The 15,653-nt window shown below is 43.8% G+C and overlaps 1 protein-coding gene across 1 annotated transcript in view; it reads right to left on the minus strand.

The window, feature by feature from the left end:
- The window catches only part of magi2a (membrane associated guanylate kinase, WW and PDZ domain containing 2a), a 203,351-nt gene that overhangs the window by 38,568 nt on the left and 149,130 nt on the right, over window positions 1–15,653 (minus strand). Inside the window, exons 7-9 of the mRNA XM_070991682.1 lie at window positions 7,431–7,488; window positions 6,171–6,292; window positions 4,274–4,456 (exon numbers count right to left, since the gene is read on the minus strand). Of these exons, the coding sequence (XP_070847783.1) occupies window positions 4,274–4,456; window positions 6,171–6,292; window positions 7,431–7,488 (363 nt within the window). The remainder of the gene's footprint in view (window positions 1–4,273; window positions 4,457–6,170; window positions 6,293–7,430; window positions 7,489–15,653) is intronic.

Below are 15,653 nucleotides of genomic sequence, written 5' to 3' on the forward strand. Positions count from 1 at the left end.
TTACTAAATATAGTGTTTGGTGCTCGACTGTGCAGCATGCAGGTCTTTAAAACACTGGGCAAGTGGGAACACAAGGCACCATCCATTTTCTGACAAACAGCACTACCTGGGTTGATAATGAAAACAATTATTTTCTAATTGCAGCCGTAATTGTCATGCACTTTAGAGAGTGGGCAGGACGAGAGCATGGGTGTGTGTTGCATGGAGAGAAAGTGAAAAACAAAGATCTTTCATGATTAATAAGCAAAGCATGTGCTTTAGTGATTGGCCCTCACCTTGCTAATCACAGGCTCCATTCTGCCGTTCTCTAAAAACGTGAGCAGGAGGTTATAATAGCACTAATGGCTGGGTCAATGACACTTTTTCTAAAACAACATGGCAATTCATATTGATTTTTCTGGATTGACTGTTGAAGTGAGTCTCAGTTGTTGACCAATCTGAGCGACAGCAGCCGAGGTAAAACGGAGGTTAAGATATCACCGAATGCTCTGTGTTGCGGACAAATGCTTTCCAAGTTTTAACGGCGGTATTGACAGAGTGAGCTCACACCTCGAGGCAACGTGACGTGAGGGACTTTTTAATTAATCTGGGTAAACGCAGACGACATTTGCCTTGAGCAGCCGTGTCAGGATCAATAGCTGAGCACACTGGCAGAAAACAAATGATGGCGCCGTGACCTTACGGTGCCCTCGTCATGCCCGCAGTTCACATTCTTTATGACTGGGGAGGACACGCAGCCAGACGGAGAGCAGCGACTTGTTTTAGCTATGAACTCACATATAGAGACATAATCTATCATGTGTGCTTTGATCTAAAGGGTCAGCCCTTTCCTACCCCTTACGGTACCTTACCATGCAGATGGGTCGGGATTTATCTGCCAAGGTTTAGAGACAATGGTGAATTTGACAATTGTGTGTCTATATGCAGGCTAGAGGTGGCAAGAAGTTATAGCACTGTGGTCGTAACAAAAAAGGAATTTTTACCAGCTTGTATTGTTTAATTTCCATCAGTTTTTGAGGTCTGAAAAGGAAAAACTATGTAGATGTCAAGAAACAAGTTACCTGAAACTAAAAACTCAGCCATTTTCAGCTAACTCATGCAGCTAACGTTAGCTTAACTAGCTACTCTTGCTACAGGTGACAGGATGTGTCAGCAACATCATTTCAGCCAGCAATGTTAGCAGCAGAATTTCTATGAGCCTGGAGAATTTATAGCAAAAAGAGGTTTCTGTCTCATGTTTTTTTAAATTTCAGTCATTTTTTGAGGCCTACAGACGTAAAACTATGCAGCATTTCAAAAGAAAGAAAAGCAAAGACAAGAGAGATGGAGCAAACGTATGTCTTTGTTCTTATCTATCTTGTTCAACATCACGCAGCTCCTCGGAATCATCTTGTGACTCCTTGAGGCAGCCTGACCTCCAGGTTGGGAACGACTGCTCTGGATTTGGTGGATTATCCACAGTAACGGGGACACTGTGTCTCGAGAGAAATGTTGAGTTTTTAAAGTGCAACTTTTCAATACTGTGAGCAGTACAGATTAAATCGAGTGGAAGATTCGGGTAAAATAACCCTTGATAAACACAAACGGTCAGAAACACGGGTGTGCATATATATAAGTGCAGAGAAGAGGACATGTAAACAGAGAGACCCAGGGAAAAACACCCTCACGGCCACCAAATAGCCCTCTCTCCATCCATTACAAAGCCTCCTGTAGGTCCCTTGTAAATTCTAAATTACACTGACCTTAAGCGTAAACAACACAGTCACTGGGACCAAGGCCCACACGGCTGCTTCATCTCTCATTGTCCCATCCTTGCATATTCTTTATGACATATTCATCTCCGGCTAATAGTGTGTTCAAGAGCCTGTCGACATAACAAGAGGTCTCCGTGGCCCTGCCGAGACGAGGCCACCAGAACAGAGCAGTTTAGAGTCTCAGCGGGGTGCGAGCATTTGTTAGAGACTGCAGTGTTTTGTGTGTGACTGAGTGTTTTTGTGTGCGTGTCAGGCTAAATGGGGGGGGGGGGGGGGCGTCCAAACTGCATTACAGCCGTATCAGACGTGCAGGTGTGATTAGAATAATAATGAATGTCTCAAGATTTTGCAGACAAAACACATTTAATGGCAGATAGTCTGTGATGTGACGATGCATAAGTGTCAGAGGGTTCGAGTTAGTTAGGACTGAGTTAGTTCCCGCTAACTAGCCTACTAGCTTCTACAACCTTATCTCTGAGGGCAAGGAGCATATCATTAACTAACTGCATTAGTTTTTGGCTTATAGGCTACACTTAAATTAGCCCGAAACATTAAAAAGCCAGGCAACCACTGTATTTCCAACCAACTCGTGGAGCTAACGTCAGCTTAATTAGCCAGCTAGAGCTGATTCAATCTGCGAACAGCAGCTAATCACATAAGCTGCAAAAAATTACGGGCTAGAAATGAGAAGCCTGCTTTTGTCTACTTTTGTCTGAACGCCAGAAAAGTCGGAATAAAAACACTTAAATTTGGTCACTTGAATCAACATTTGATGTTAGATAAGAGTTTAATCTAAATAACGAAGTGTAATTTCCAAACGTCTAGATCACGGCAACTGTGTGTTTTTGGTGAGCAATGTTTTGTAAATTGAAACACTGAATCAATAAAAATGCTAAATGTGATGCATATTCTGTCTTCTACGAATAGAACAAACACTGTAGTATATGGACAGAGTTCAGTGGAATAACCCATGTTGCTGAAAGAGTGTTGCATCTGTTACACTCTCCAGCTGGAAAACATACTGCACCAACAAACCCACTTGATTTTGCATTAAATGCCGCCTCTGGCATCCAAACTATGCCTCTCCACCTCAAGCTATTTGGGCTCACAGCTCTAAATTTCACAAAAACACAGAAATATCCCATCTAATACACACTACATTTCTTCTATGGGCAAAAACAAAAATATATTTAGTAAAAAAAGACAGTATATCTCGGACAAAACTGCACTGCACTGCATGCGGTTTAGCAAGGTGTAAATCAGATATTTAATAAAAAACTTTTTAAGAGGTGATGTTTTCCCAGATTGTCTAATCGCGTAGTGGAGACAGTGAGGAAGGGTCATGAAGAGAAAGCGGCGCAAATTATCTATCTGGAATTGGGAATTTCACACCTCCACGGGACGCCATCCTCGTGAGCTCTGAGCTACTGTGATCGAGCTCGCGCTGTTACTGCAGAAGTAGGACACAAAGTCTGGGGAGGCGAGGTGGGGGGGTGGAGGCTGGATGGTGAGATAGAGATGGAGATGAGCTGAAGGGGAGGTGGGATAGTATAGATGTGAGAGGGATTTGTTAGTTATTTCTGGGGGAAGAACACATGAAAAGAGAGACGAGGGGATGAGAAGACAAAGAGATGTTTCATATGCAGTATCGTCAGGATAAGCTTTATTAGTCATCAGAGGACCTATTTTGGACTACTGTGCCCACACGTTTCTAAAAAACAGACATTTCTGACCTAATATTCTGAGTGTTCAGTGTTTTAGAGGACAGCTTTACTACAGCGGCAGCTCCCTGACCAGCTTACTTTATGTCTGATAAATGGCTTCTATAAGCTCTGTATTTGCTCCAGTGTATACAACTAGACACATCATTGCACGCTGAGGCCACTGACAAACCTGCTAGCTCTACTCCCTTGACCTTTTAGTGCAGCTGCTCTGTCTTGGTGTGTGTGTGTGTGTGTGTGTGTGTGTGTGTGTATCTGTGCATATGCGCTACAGTTCCACCCCCCTGTGGCCACAGTCAGGAGTTATGGTGCTCATATAGTCCCCTTTATGATTAATGGAAGAACAAAACTCTGCAGTCGGTGCACACGCGTGTGCACACATACACCCGCAAGCAGAGCTTATACAGTGCTAGCTTAGCAAACCTGCAAACACACATGCGCAGAATGCATGCATACATCTGATGTGCATATTTATGAAACTGTGTTTGAGTACCACATGTATGATGTGTTTGAATTTGACAATGTGTAAGCTGCATTAAAAAAGATGGATGTGGAAAAATGAGGGTCTTGAAAACTAATTTTTCTGGATGGATGCTGATAACTGCTACAGGAATCAAACCTCTAAGAAAAGCCTTTTTCATGTGTCTTTGAGATCCTGGTTTATTGACCTACATGTGAGGGATGCGTGCTCTTATGTGTCGTCGGGTATCTCAAGAGAGTTCCTGCTTAAATAAAAGTCAGGGAGTGCTGTTTTCTGTTTGAGTCTCAGCTTGTGTTTCGGCCATGCCTGAGGCTTACCTGTGGCCATCTTCCCGTCAGCTGCGGCAGGCCCGTCAGGGATAACGCTCTTGACCTGGAGGAATTCATCAGGCTCGTCGCCTCCGATAATAGTGAAGCCAAAGCCCATGCTGCTCTTTTGGAGTGATGTGGACAAAAAACTGCCTTTCAGCTGAGTGGGGTCCCGCGTGAACAGCGGCTTCTCTATAAAGGACACAAAGAAACGAATTAACCAAAAACAAACCCTGATTCGGTGGGTGCTTTAGAGCAAAGATTGAAAGGACCTCAAAGCCGGTGCAGGGCAGTGCTCACAGGGTGGGGGCATGGGTAAAGCTTGTCCAGAAAGACATGGGTGTAGCCGCAGGAAAACTGGCAGGGTATGATCTTAGCTGCAAAACAGCGAACTCGAGGACAGAGGTGGGTCTGTGGTGCTGAAAGATGCAGGTGTGATTGAATGATTTCGGCTCCCGTGCAAGGTTCAAATGCAACATCCCCTTTCGTACACTCAAATACACTAAACTTAGGTCCGTTCCTGTCCTCCCATGCTGGGATAGTGTGGGCAGAAGGGGTGCAGAGAGCATCAGTGGTGCAGGTCTTCAGTCCCATCCCAAGGCTACCAAGGAAGCAGCAAAATTCAGCGAATGACATGCTGTCAATCAGGGATCAGTTCCAAGAGAAGATGCTTGAGAGGGTTAGGGAAGGACTGGGAGATTTCTGAAGGAGGGAGAGCTGGGAGATTTCTGGAGGAAGGCGCCTTGCGCAGGAATGAGAGGATCTCAGCCAACAAGCTTAGTCACACTTACAGTCTCCAATCTCTTCACCTCTCAGGGAGACGTGGCTAGTGCGCTAGTTTACATTCATTGTTTGCCATCACTGGTCCAGACATGGACTGAGTGATTACACTCTCCTGCCTGCTTATGTCAGGCGATAAGACATGTCATGGTACACGCTCGTCACACAAATCCCTCTACTGCCTCAAGGGAAAAGCTTGCTTGCGAGCTAGCATGCTTACAGTAAGTCAAACGAGCGCAGGCAGGCATGAGAACGACAGTCAGCCTCCTTTGCTTCTCTCTTGGCCTACTTACTGACAAAGTGCCACAGGGAGAAGGGGCTACAGACAGGCTGCTCTAGCACCACAGAGCAGGCAGAGGTGTGAAGTGGCTGCTGTTGGTGGTGGTGGGGGCACAAATTCATCCGCCGAGTCAGAACGCGCCGGAGCGGGGAGACGTTGGCGGAGGAGGATGTGGCGTACGCGGCCGCCCTGCGACCCAGAGTTGGCGAGCGGGAGAGGTCGCCGAGGCTGTGGCAGCGCTCGGGCACCGGGCCGACCTGAACGAGAGGGGATCTGGGGAGGGAGGCACAGGGGCTGGCATCCTCCACTGGCATCCAAGTTTGGAGGGGAAAGCAGGAAGGAGGTGGGGAGAGGGAGGAGAGAGAGCCTCACTGGAACGTACACAGAGTGTAACCACGGAGACAGGCTCTCCACTCAGAGCGATGGACTACTACGTTACTATGGAAACAAACCTCCACTTCACCAGGCCAGACAGTTTTTTCTAGCAGTACATCCAACCGCTGTGGCTGGTGGAGAGTTAGTGCTGGAATCAGGTGTCAAGAAACCAGTCAATAAAAAAAATTTGAATTTGGAAAAAGAATTTTTCGCATATTTGATTTGATGCATATTTCAAAGAAGTTGGGACAGGAGCAACTACAGACTGGAGAGTTTCTTTCAAAAAGTTCAAGGTGCATTACATCATTGTCTGACGCAAATAAGAGACTTAGAAAAACTGGAAACTGAAAAGGTGAACAACATGACTTGATATGTCCTCTACAAACACACAGACAGATCATGAGCACGACTGTAATGGGAGTTAATGGTTTTTGTCCTTTCAAGGCCGAGACAGCAGCGTGGTGGTCTTACCTCTGTAGATGGTGGGAAGGGGCAGTGAGGACAGACCCTGGCTTTGCATCTGCTGCTGCTGCTGGAGTCTCCTTTTAGCCTCCAGGACTGGGTTCTCAAACTGGGTCCTTCTATTTATATGGCTATGATGACAAAAAAAAAAAAAAAAAAAAAGGTTTTAGAGTTCACACCATCCTGCTGCACCTAACTTAGCCGCCCTCTCGGCGAAGATCACATCTAAAAATCCTGGCACTACAGCAGCTATTGCTATGATGATTAATTAAATGGCCGGTCCCCCAGATTATGTAACAGAGCCGCAGAATGGCTTTGCTGAGCAAAAAAGAACAAACGACTGATTCTGGGCTTTCCAACATTCAGCCCGTCTTTCCAGCAGAATTGTGTGAATCAGTGACTGGGAGGAAACCTACACATGAAACAGAGATTTCCTTTAACGTCCCACGTCGGTCTTAATTTAGTTTGCAAGGGGGAAGATAGTCAATGACTACAAATGCTGTAATTTGCCAGTGTGAAATAATTAGTCATCATTAGATACTTCCCTCACTCTTTCAGGCTCCATTGTGCTCTCACATAAACACACACCATCGTTCTCTCCTCTCCTTATCTTTTAATGAACACCACAGGATCACGGTGCTAATTACAGAACAGCTTGACTATATTTTTACAGAGTTACATAATCTCAAGGCCTGGTAACTTCCCTTTCATGATATTTACATGACGAGAAGGCAAGACAATGAGAGCATCTCGAGAGGCGAGTGCAGCGAGGAGTCAACTGTCATTCTGGGGGTTTTCTTAAGCAAAGTCAAGCCAAATGACTCCCCCCCGCCTGTCTAAAAATAGAGGCCCGTCCCTACGCCCGAGAGTGGAGAGCATCCAGCCAAAGAAATGACACCTCTGAGCAGGGAGGGGACATGCAGTTCAGCAGAGAGGACGGGCCACTGCAGCAGTGGATATGGATGAACAGACATGCAGAATGTATAAAAAGAGACACTGATCTCTGCTCACGAACTGATCTACAGATGCAGATGCACTGCGAGCGTTTCGGACAGAAGGATAACGCAGAAATATGGGTAAGCACACGCAGACAAATGAAGTTCCCCCTGCAAACAAACAGTGAGCCATCAGCAGGCAGACAAAAGTGGAGAAACGGCTTCCTGGCTGCAGCGGCAGTCTGCTCCTAATAAATCTGATTAATACAGCACCACCGGGCTGCACTGAAAATCAAAAGCAAGCCATTACATATTAAAGATGTACCCGACTTACTCGACATAGTAGCTGCCGTAAATGGGGTCATCGATTTTCTCCCAGCCGTACGGAAGCTCTGCGAAAAAAAACAAAACAACAATAATGAAGGGCTTGTTTATTCAATGAACTTGCAGCAGCATATTGATCCTACGTGAAAACATCTTTGCGGCAGAATCATTTCACAACATCTCTTTACTGCCGGTAATTATTCAGGTTTCTCAAGTATTGTACAGTACATGTTCTGTCTTGTTAACCCACAGCTGTAATAAAAGCTTATTATAATTATCGTTATTCAGCGCCGAACTCCTTCATGAATAAAACTCAGTCAGTTTTGTCAACATAAATACATGAAGGCGTTTAATAAATTTGACTTTTGGACTTTACAACCATCTGGAGTTATTGGAAACTGGATCAGAAACAATCCCGTGCAGCCCTTAACGGAATCAAATAGTACAAATAATAGTAAATAATGATAAATAATAATGATTCAGAGTTCTATTCGGTTTGGTCCTGTTGTTATTCAGTGATATTTAACGCTTATGATGCAGCTGTGATGACATTCAGTGACGCTTATGAAGTCAGAGAGGTTCGTCTCAGGGTTTGACTTCAGAAAAACCTGAGTTAATTTTTATTTTTTTAAGCTTTTTTCTACTTTATTTATTGGTTGTGATGTTATTTCAGGCCCGTAGTTTCTGTCAGTGACACCAAAAACCTCCCAGATTGTCTCATTTAGTTTAGTTTGAATTTGATTCCAGCATCACTTTAAAGTCAGGAGTTTGATGGTGCAACATGGAAACTGGACGTACATGTTTTCTCAAAAAGTTGTCACAATGATTGATTTAAAGATGCTACTGGTCTTTAAAGCTGGTGCAAAAAAACACCAGATATTGATGGATCCAGTGGCTGAGTTCAAATCGGTAAAATATTCATGCTCTGCAGATTTGCCATGCTGTAAATAGTGTGTTTTGATGTGGGAACTTTGCATAGATTAACAGCTTCAACCAGAACAAGCACAAAGCCTGAGGGTGCTGAACTTTAACAGTATCAACTGGTACACATTCCTGTTGGTGTTCAACACTTCAGCTCCAAATTCAGCAACAGACAAATAGCACATGACAGCCAATTACTGGTGAATGACAGAGAGATCAAACACCACAAACGCTGTGAGAAGAATTTATATGACAGTCATCAAAGTCAATGTCAATGCATGAACTTTGGATTAAACCTAAAATTGTACTATGCACCACTGACACCAGGTACAGGAAATTTATCGCAAGATTATCAACCACTGAATCAGGTGTTCATCGTGTGAGAGGACATGCACTTGGACCTCCATTAACATTTTGGTTCCTTTCCATAGGATTAATGTTTCTTAATGCATTCCTCAAAGTTATAACACCTTGATTTGTAAAACAAGCAGTTTAAGTAACAAGACTACAGATTCTACAACCATGCTAGAGCTTTGTAAGGCTGTATTTGAGCTACATGCTAACGTTAACACTGCTAACATACTGATGTCTAAACATTAGTTCAGCCTGTTAGCATGCTAACATTAGCTAATTGCCACTAAAAAGAAAGTACAGCTGAGGATGATGGGAATGTCATTAGTTTTGCAAGGAGTTAAAACTGGAGTTGTGACCTGATGGTGGTGCCGGATAAAAACTCATATCATCACAAAGCTATTAGCATTTATCCTGCTGGGACCTTGAATATCTGCAGCAAATTTCACAGCAATGGCTGTGGAGATATTGTGATGACGGACCAGGAATGCCATCCATGAAGCTGCTCACTTGGCTAACAAGCACCTGCTCAGATACAGTAAAAAGCTTTAACTTTGAATTTCCAAAGTGGCCTCGAACTTTTCAAAAGCACTGCAAAGTCACAGATATATGTGCTCTCTCAGCCTCTTTCACTGCAGAACATGCTGCCTTTGTTCCCAGTGATCAAAGCTGATCTTCCTCAAACCCCTGGCAGTCATCAGTCATACTGGACATGATTTTCAAAGTTGCCCTCTCCTCTTCCCTTCAACCAAAGCTCACTGACAGAACACAACTCTTGTCCTGAAGGAGGTTTGCTTTCCAGGATATGAATAATTAGCATTTACAGCAAATTCCCATATGTAGCCTTTATAGAGCACCATCATTCAAAACTGAGCTGGGGACATAATGCAAGAAGCTAATGGCGTCGAAGCTGAAACCAGCACGGAGCTCGGGGACGGCGTGTTCCAGCGCGGCTCGGCTTAAAATCACACCAGCTTTGATTAGTGACAATGTGAAGTTAATAAGGATGAGAGCGGAGATAAAACGCTTCCTAATCAGAAAGGGAAGCAACCCAAGGGAGCGCTCAAGCACCTCGGGCTGCCGAGGACCCTCCGGCTGGTCGGGGCCAGGGCTGCAGCTCGTGGGAAACACCAAGGATACAATACACAGTACGGTCACTGCAGCACATTTATTGTTACTGCTTGGCCTAGTTTACAGACGCGATAGGTTGCTGTGCATACTCCCATCCCTTCCAGTCCTCCCACGCAGAGCAGAAATATTAAAACAATGCCGGTGCAGCGCTCGTGCATGTGCCATATGCTTCTTTGAACCCCTGCCCCCATCCCCTCAAAACAAATTATTAAACTTTCAGTAGGACGCACTATTTTTTCCCTGCACGCTCACTAAAGTGCATACTTACCACATACACACTCACACACTCACACACACGCGGTAGTGAGGGATATAACAGAGGGCTGCGAGCAGGTTGACAGCCCACGGGAATACCTCCTGCGAACACTGCAACATTCCTTAGCCCCATCTCCAGTCATTAAATATGAAAGAGAGTGTTTCATGTTCTCACCTTTACTGGCCACCGCACACAAATGCACATGCACACACATTATGTTACTTACTTTACACCCACACACACACTAACCCTCTCACACACACACACACACACACACACACACACACACACACACACACACACACATGAATGCAGGAGATCAAAGGGCTGTCGTGTAGCTCAGCTCTCTCCAATGAAAAGCTTTTCTATTAAGACGTCCACAGGAGGAGCTGCAGGAAGCCAGAAATGTCTGTGCTTTCAGGAGCAGACTGCAGACCGAGCTGCACACGACACTTAAAGGACACTTCTGCTTTAATACCACTCAGGTCTTATTTTTTAAAGTCTGGGTTGTCGTTCATGTCAGCAATAACACTGAACTCATCTAATCAAATGCTAAAATCTCGGCGGCTGACAAGGTCTGACCATCTAAGCCTTTTTCTTTGGAGGCTGAATGAAAAATGAGGTCATCCAAAATGAAAAGAAATGTTGAACGACTGAACGATTGACTTCCGTTAAGCGATGTCACAGTCTTTCATTTAGGGAAAATGCACTTTTTGAGTTCTATGGAAGGACTGAAACCGCTATGTCTGTGTGTTTGAGTATTGAGCTAAAGCTAGGAGGGGATTAGCTTATCTTAGCGATAAGACTAGCTGCTAAACAGCCAGCCTGGCTCTCTCCAAAAATATATATCCTACCAGCACCTCTAAATGTGTTAATTAGTGAGAATTAGAAGTGGTGTTATCATTACTGAGCTAGCTGTTAAACTAAGCTAACTGCCTCATAGCTCTTAAGCTCCACACTGTGAAAGCTACATGCTACATGCTAAAACACAGAGTGACAGTAGCAGAAGAAGAGAAGAGTGAAATGACTCAATATCCCTTCCATGGCAACATGATGTTAACATTTGCCAGCATTACCCACAAGAAGCTACTTGTTTTTGTCATTTATGAATTCAGCTTTTGATTTGTGAGTGAATGAATGTGTGATATGTTCTTTCAAAGGTTACATATCCTTGTTTTGACAGACATGACAGAGAGTGGTATCGATCTTCTTGGGGTTAGGGGTTACTCTCGTTTTAAACTATTCTTTGAACTTGTTTATTATTGCCAATAGAAACGATGCTTTCAAAGGCTGTACAGCTCTTTTCATTATGAAAACATAAATATTACATATTATTGATATATTTTAATGTATTTTTTTTTCCTTTTCCATATTTATGATTCTTGTAAGACCTTTGCCCTGTTTGGTTTTTCTTTTCATGTTCAGTGCGTTGCACCAAAGAGAAATTCCTTTTATATGAATGACTGAATACATGAATATAAACCTGAATCTGATGACCAGAACTACAGAAATATAAATCTACCTTTAAGTAAACCTCAGTTATCTCTTAATTTTCTGCAGCCTTATGTGGTCTGGTATAACTAGCAGCTTATGGAGGCTAATGTTAGCAAACTGGCCATAGATTTTCTTTGTACTAGACGTTCCAGAGACTGATCATAAACTTTACGACTCCACTCTACTGCTGCCGTTACTCTGTGTTTGAGAATTCACTTCTGGCCACGATTCAGCACAAGTTACAGTCTTGCTTAAAGGTGTTGTCATGGCTGCAACTTACACACACACACATTACACACACACACACACACACACACACACACACACACACACACACACACACACCTGCACAGTGAAATGCTGTTACTCTCGCTGTGTGCTGATAAATGCTGAACTTAGAGGAGTGTCTCTTTGCTCGCTCCCTTTTGTTTGGCTCCACTGAGTGTTGTATATAACCTCTCTGTCAGCAGCCTGCAATGGAGTGCTTACTCCCTGGGACAGAGAGAGAGAAGAAGAGTGTGTGTGTGTGTGTGTGTGTGTGCCTTTGCCATATAAAGCCGCTGCTGCTTATCACTGCCATGCTGCATGCGTCCGGGAAGGAAATGTCAAGCTGGTGTGAAATGTTCAGGTAGGAGCTCTTATGATGGAGCCCTGAAGCGAAGGGGAAAATGTTTGCGATCTCTCGTCATGCCACAACATCCATCTTTGTAGCCACAGGTGGAGCGCCACTTACAACCAGCAGGAGGCATCCTGGCATCTTCTCCACATAATCTCTCTCTCTCTTCGTTACCTTATTTCCCCTCCGTCTTCTCTGTCTCCATCTCTGCTTCTTCCCTCCTAAAGTGTCCTCTCATCTCATGTTCTCTCATGCCGTCTCTCAGAAAAGGCCTTATTTTGAAGTTTCATGCTCACTAGCTTGTGCATTTTTTATTCTGCTTTTTCAAACTCGGTCTGAGGAGCAGGGTGGCAAACCACACAGCCCGCAGACACCGTGGGGATTTACCCATGTCCTGTTTCTGTTTTTCATTCTTTTCTTGCCTGTTTTGAGGAGCAAGCCGGCTGAACCGAATCATTTTCAGCGCCTCCAGCCTTTTGTAGTCGCCAAAAATTAAAGTCCTGTCCTGCTGGATACGCTGCACTGTGCCGGCCTTCATTTATCATGTCACCTGTGAATACAGCACACATCTGAACCAGTGAGTTTACTGTGAAAAACTTTCCTCCACTGATTAATGAAAGTCTCTGCTGGTCAATACATGCACACATTCCCCTGGCCGATGTGTTTTAGAGGCACAGACAACACACACTTGGCAGGCTTCTGAACACATAAATGGAGTTTGGTATGCTGCTGTTGTGAGCAGTGGCACAGACTTAGCTTCTGTAGAGTCCAAGTAGGCCTTCAGTCCAACCTCAATTATCGAAACCTCAAACTGGAAGCTAAGCTGGAGAGTCTCTGAAATGCCACCACAGACAAAGACAATGTGATAAAGTCATAAGACTGGCCTTAATTATCTGAGTTTGCTTTTTGAAATGTCAATGAATTCACAGATATATATTTTAAGGTAGAGCAGCTTTGACTTTGATATCCCGTCACATAAAATGACCTTAAGGATCTACATTTTTACATTACAGTAGTGCTATATTTTTATTCTAAGTGCACACTGGTGATTTCTTTGATTAAACCTTAGCAGAATATCTGAAGAGTACTGATTCAGCACAACATTCATTCAACACTGGTGGAGCAGATTGATGCAGCAGAACCAGAAATATCGTCTTTTTGTCAAAATCTGGCACCTACATTACCCACAATTCAACTTCAACCCCAATAGTTGGGTCGGAGAGTTGGGTTTTGCTATGCTAGTAGCGGCCAATGTAGCGTCGAGCTGCTAGCTTGAGGAGAGATGAGGAGGCTCACTTCTTTCTAACTCCATACCAACTTGTTTCTTTCATTTCCAAACTTGTTTTCAGACAAGAAGTCACTGGAGTAAATTTATCAGACTTCAGGTCCCTCTGGAGCCACAAAAGGCTTTATGCAACTTTTTCACATAGGTAGCAGTACTCCCTAAGTGACCTGTAAACAGACTTTGATGTATAAAATCACTGGAGTCCACAGTCACGCCAGCACCTCTGAGACGCTGTACTGAAAGTGCTTTGAGCTAAATGCTAACATCAGCATGTTACCATGCTAGAACATGCTAATATTAATGAGACACAAAGTACAGCTGATGTCATTAGTTAAGCTCATCTGGTAATAAATCAAAGCATTGGATAAATTAATAATCTTCAGGCGATTGTATGCACCAGATTTCATGTTTATCCAATGGTTGAGATGTTTGAGTCTGGATTAAAGCTAGTGTCCTCCATAGAGCCCACAATGGCGGCTCCTGGAGAGGTTTAAGGACGGCATTGAAGGTTTTTCTCAATGAAAAAGATGTTTTTAGCTCTTCTCCTGGCAAGAGATTCACTCTCCCACTGCATCATAAGGTTCATTGAAGGTTAGCTGGTGATAGGCGTATAATTCATCCAATCACTTGCCAACAGGCTGCCCTTTTCCAAGCAGTTTGTGAGGACGACCTCCCAGATGGTTCTGTGTAACAAACCATGTGGTGTGCCATGTTAGCACGCTGATAGCTTAGCTAAAACTCTCCAGGTGTTGGTTAATCGTTTGCTACAGGATGCTGACTTACTCTCTTTTTCAAAGCCAAACAAACTTCAGAAGGCGCTGAATTCTACAAAATCAAAAGTACTACATGGAAAGATTTCGTCAGCATATTGTCATATTTAACGTTATTGGTATGGAGCTGTAATGAAAATAAAGCTAGGAGACCAGACTCAGTGGGTGAAATAAGGCATTGAATGTGGGCATTATGTGTTTCTGTAGCAGCGACACAACCTGCTGCCGGTTTGCCCAACTGAACATTAATACACTCAGACCACCTGTGAATTCAATTCCCGCCATGTTCACAGTGATAAAGAGTGGTGTTTGTAGAAAAATGAAACCATTTATTTTAAGATTATCCAGGGTTCAGGTCCACTGTGAAGATCAGCAGAAATCTATGCAGGTGGAAACCTCAGCTAACCTTCTGACAGATCTAACGTCTGCTGTATGAAAAGTAAACGCAGCCAAGTGCTGGGTCATGATCTCTGAGCCGTCTGTCTTTCTCACTCTTATCACTATCATTATTTTTCTCAGGAACCACATTTAACACATAACACACAACAGAGCTAAAATTAGTGTTTGTGACTCAGAAATGATCATTTCTAGAGGACCTGAAAATACTGATGAACAGAGCTCAATATTTCCTCAACCAGTATGACCTATGATTCATAAACTCGGCTTGCTCTCCACTCTCTGTGCCGATAATCACCATCCTGCTTGTCACAATCAAAAGCACAATCGACAAAGTTGTACTGAAAAAGGACTCTTGTGGGAAGCTAACTGGCCCTGTCAGGTGCAATGTTTTCTAAGCCTTGCTGAGGTTGTTAATGGATAAACATGATTTGGCAGAGAAAATCCTCACCTGCAAGACGGGCAAATTAGTTTCATCTGTTTCCCTAGAGGGAGAGTGGGGTGGAGAATAAAAGGTTGTTTGGAGGGATTTTTAGAAGCTTCCAGAAAAAGGCCCACCAATAAAAATCAATAACAGTTTACGTGTATGCTATAGCTAGACTAGGTTCATCGTTTTATCTCGCTGCCAGACAGCCCTGTCTGTCAGGGAAGTGAAGCCGTTATATCCATCTATGCTTTCTTCAAAGCCACCAGACTCCTTTGCCAAAAACAGTAATTTTACTTCACAGAACAAAGAACTTGCTGGTCTACCGCTGCCACGATTGCTTAGTTTGTTTATGTTGTTGTGTGACTGCCGTGTTTTAAAGGGTTAGGTCGGACTCACCAAAGTCACACAATAACATAAACAGACTAGCCAATGGAGGAAGCAGTACACCAGCAGCTCCTGTGTTCTGCGAGGAAAAATTACTGTTTTTGTCAAAGGAGTCTGGTAGCCTTGAAGAGAGCGATAAAACCGGAGTGACAGAGGTCAGAGCAACAGGGCATGATTATCTTAACACTTGACTGGAGTCACA

The sequence above is a fragment of the Chaetodon trifascialis genome, chromosome 22 (assembly GCF_039877785.1).
Source record: "Chaetodon trifascialis isolate fChaTrf1 chromosome 22, fChaTrf1.hap1, whole genome shotgun sequence".
Lineage (NCBI taxonomy): Eukaryota > Metazoa > Chordata > Actinopteri > Chaetodontiformes > Chaetodontidae > Chaetodon > Chaetodon trifascialis.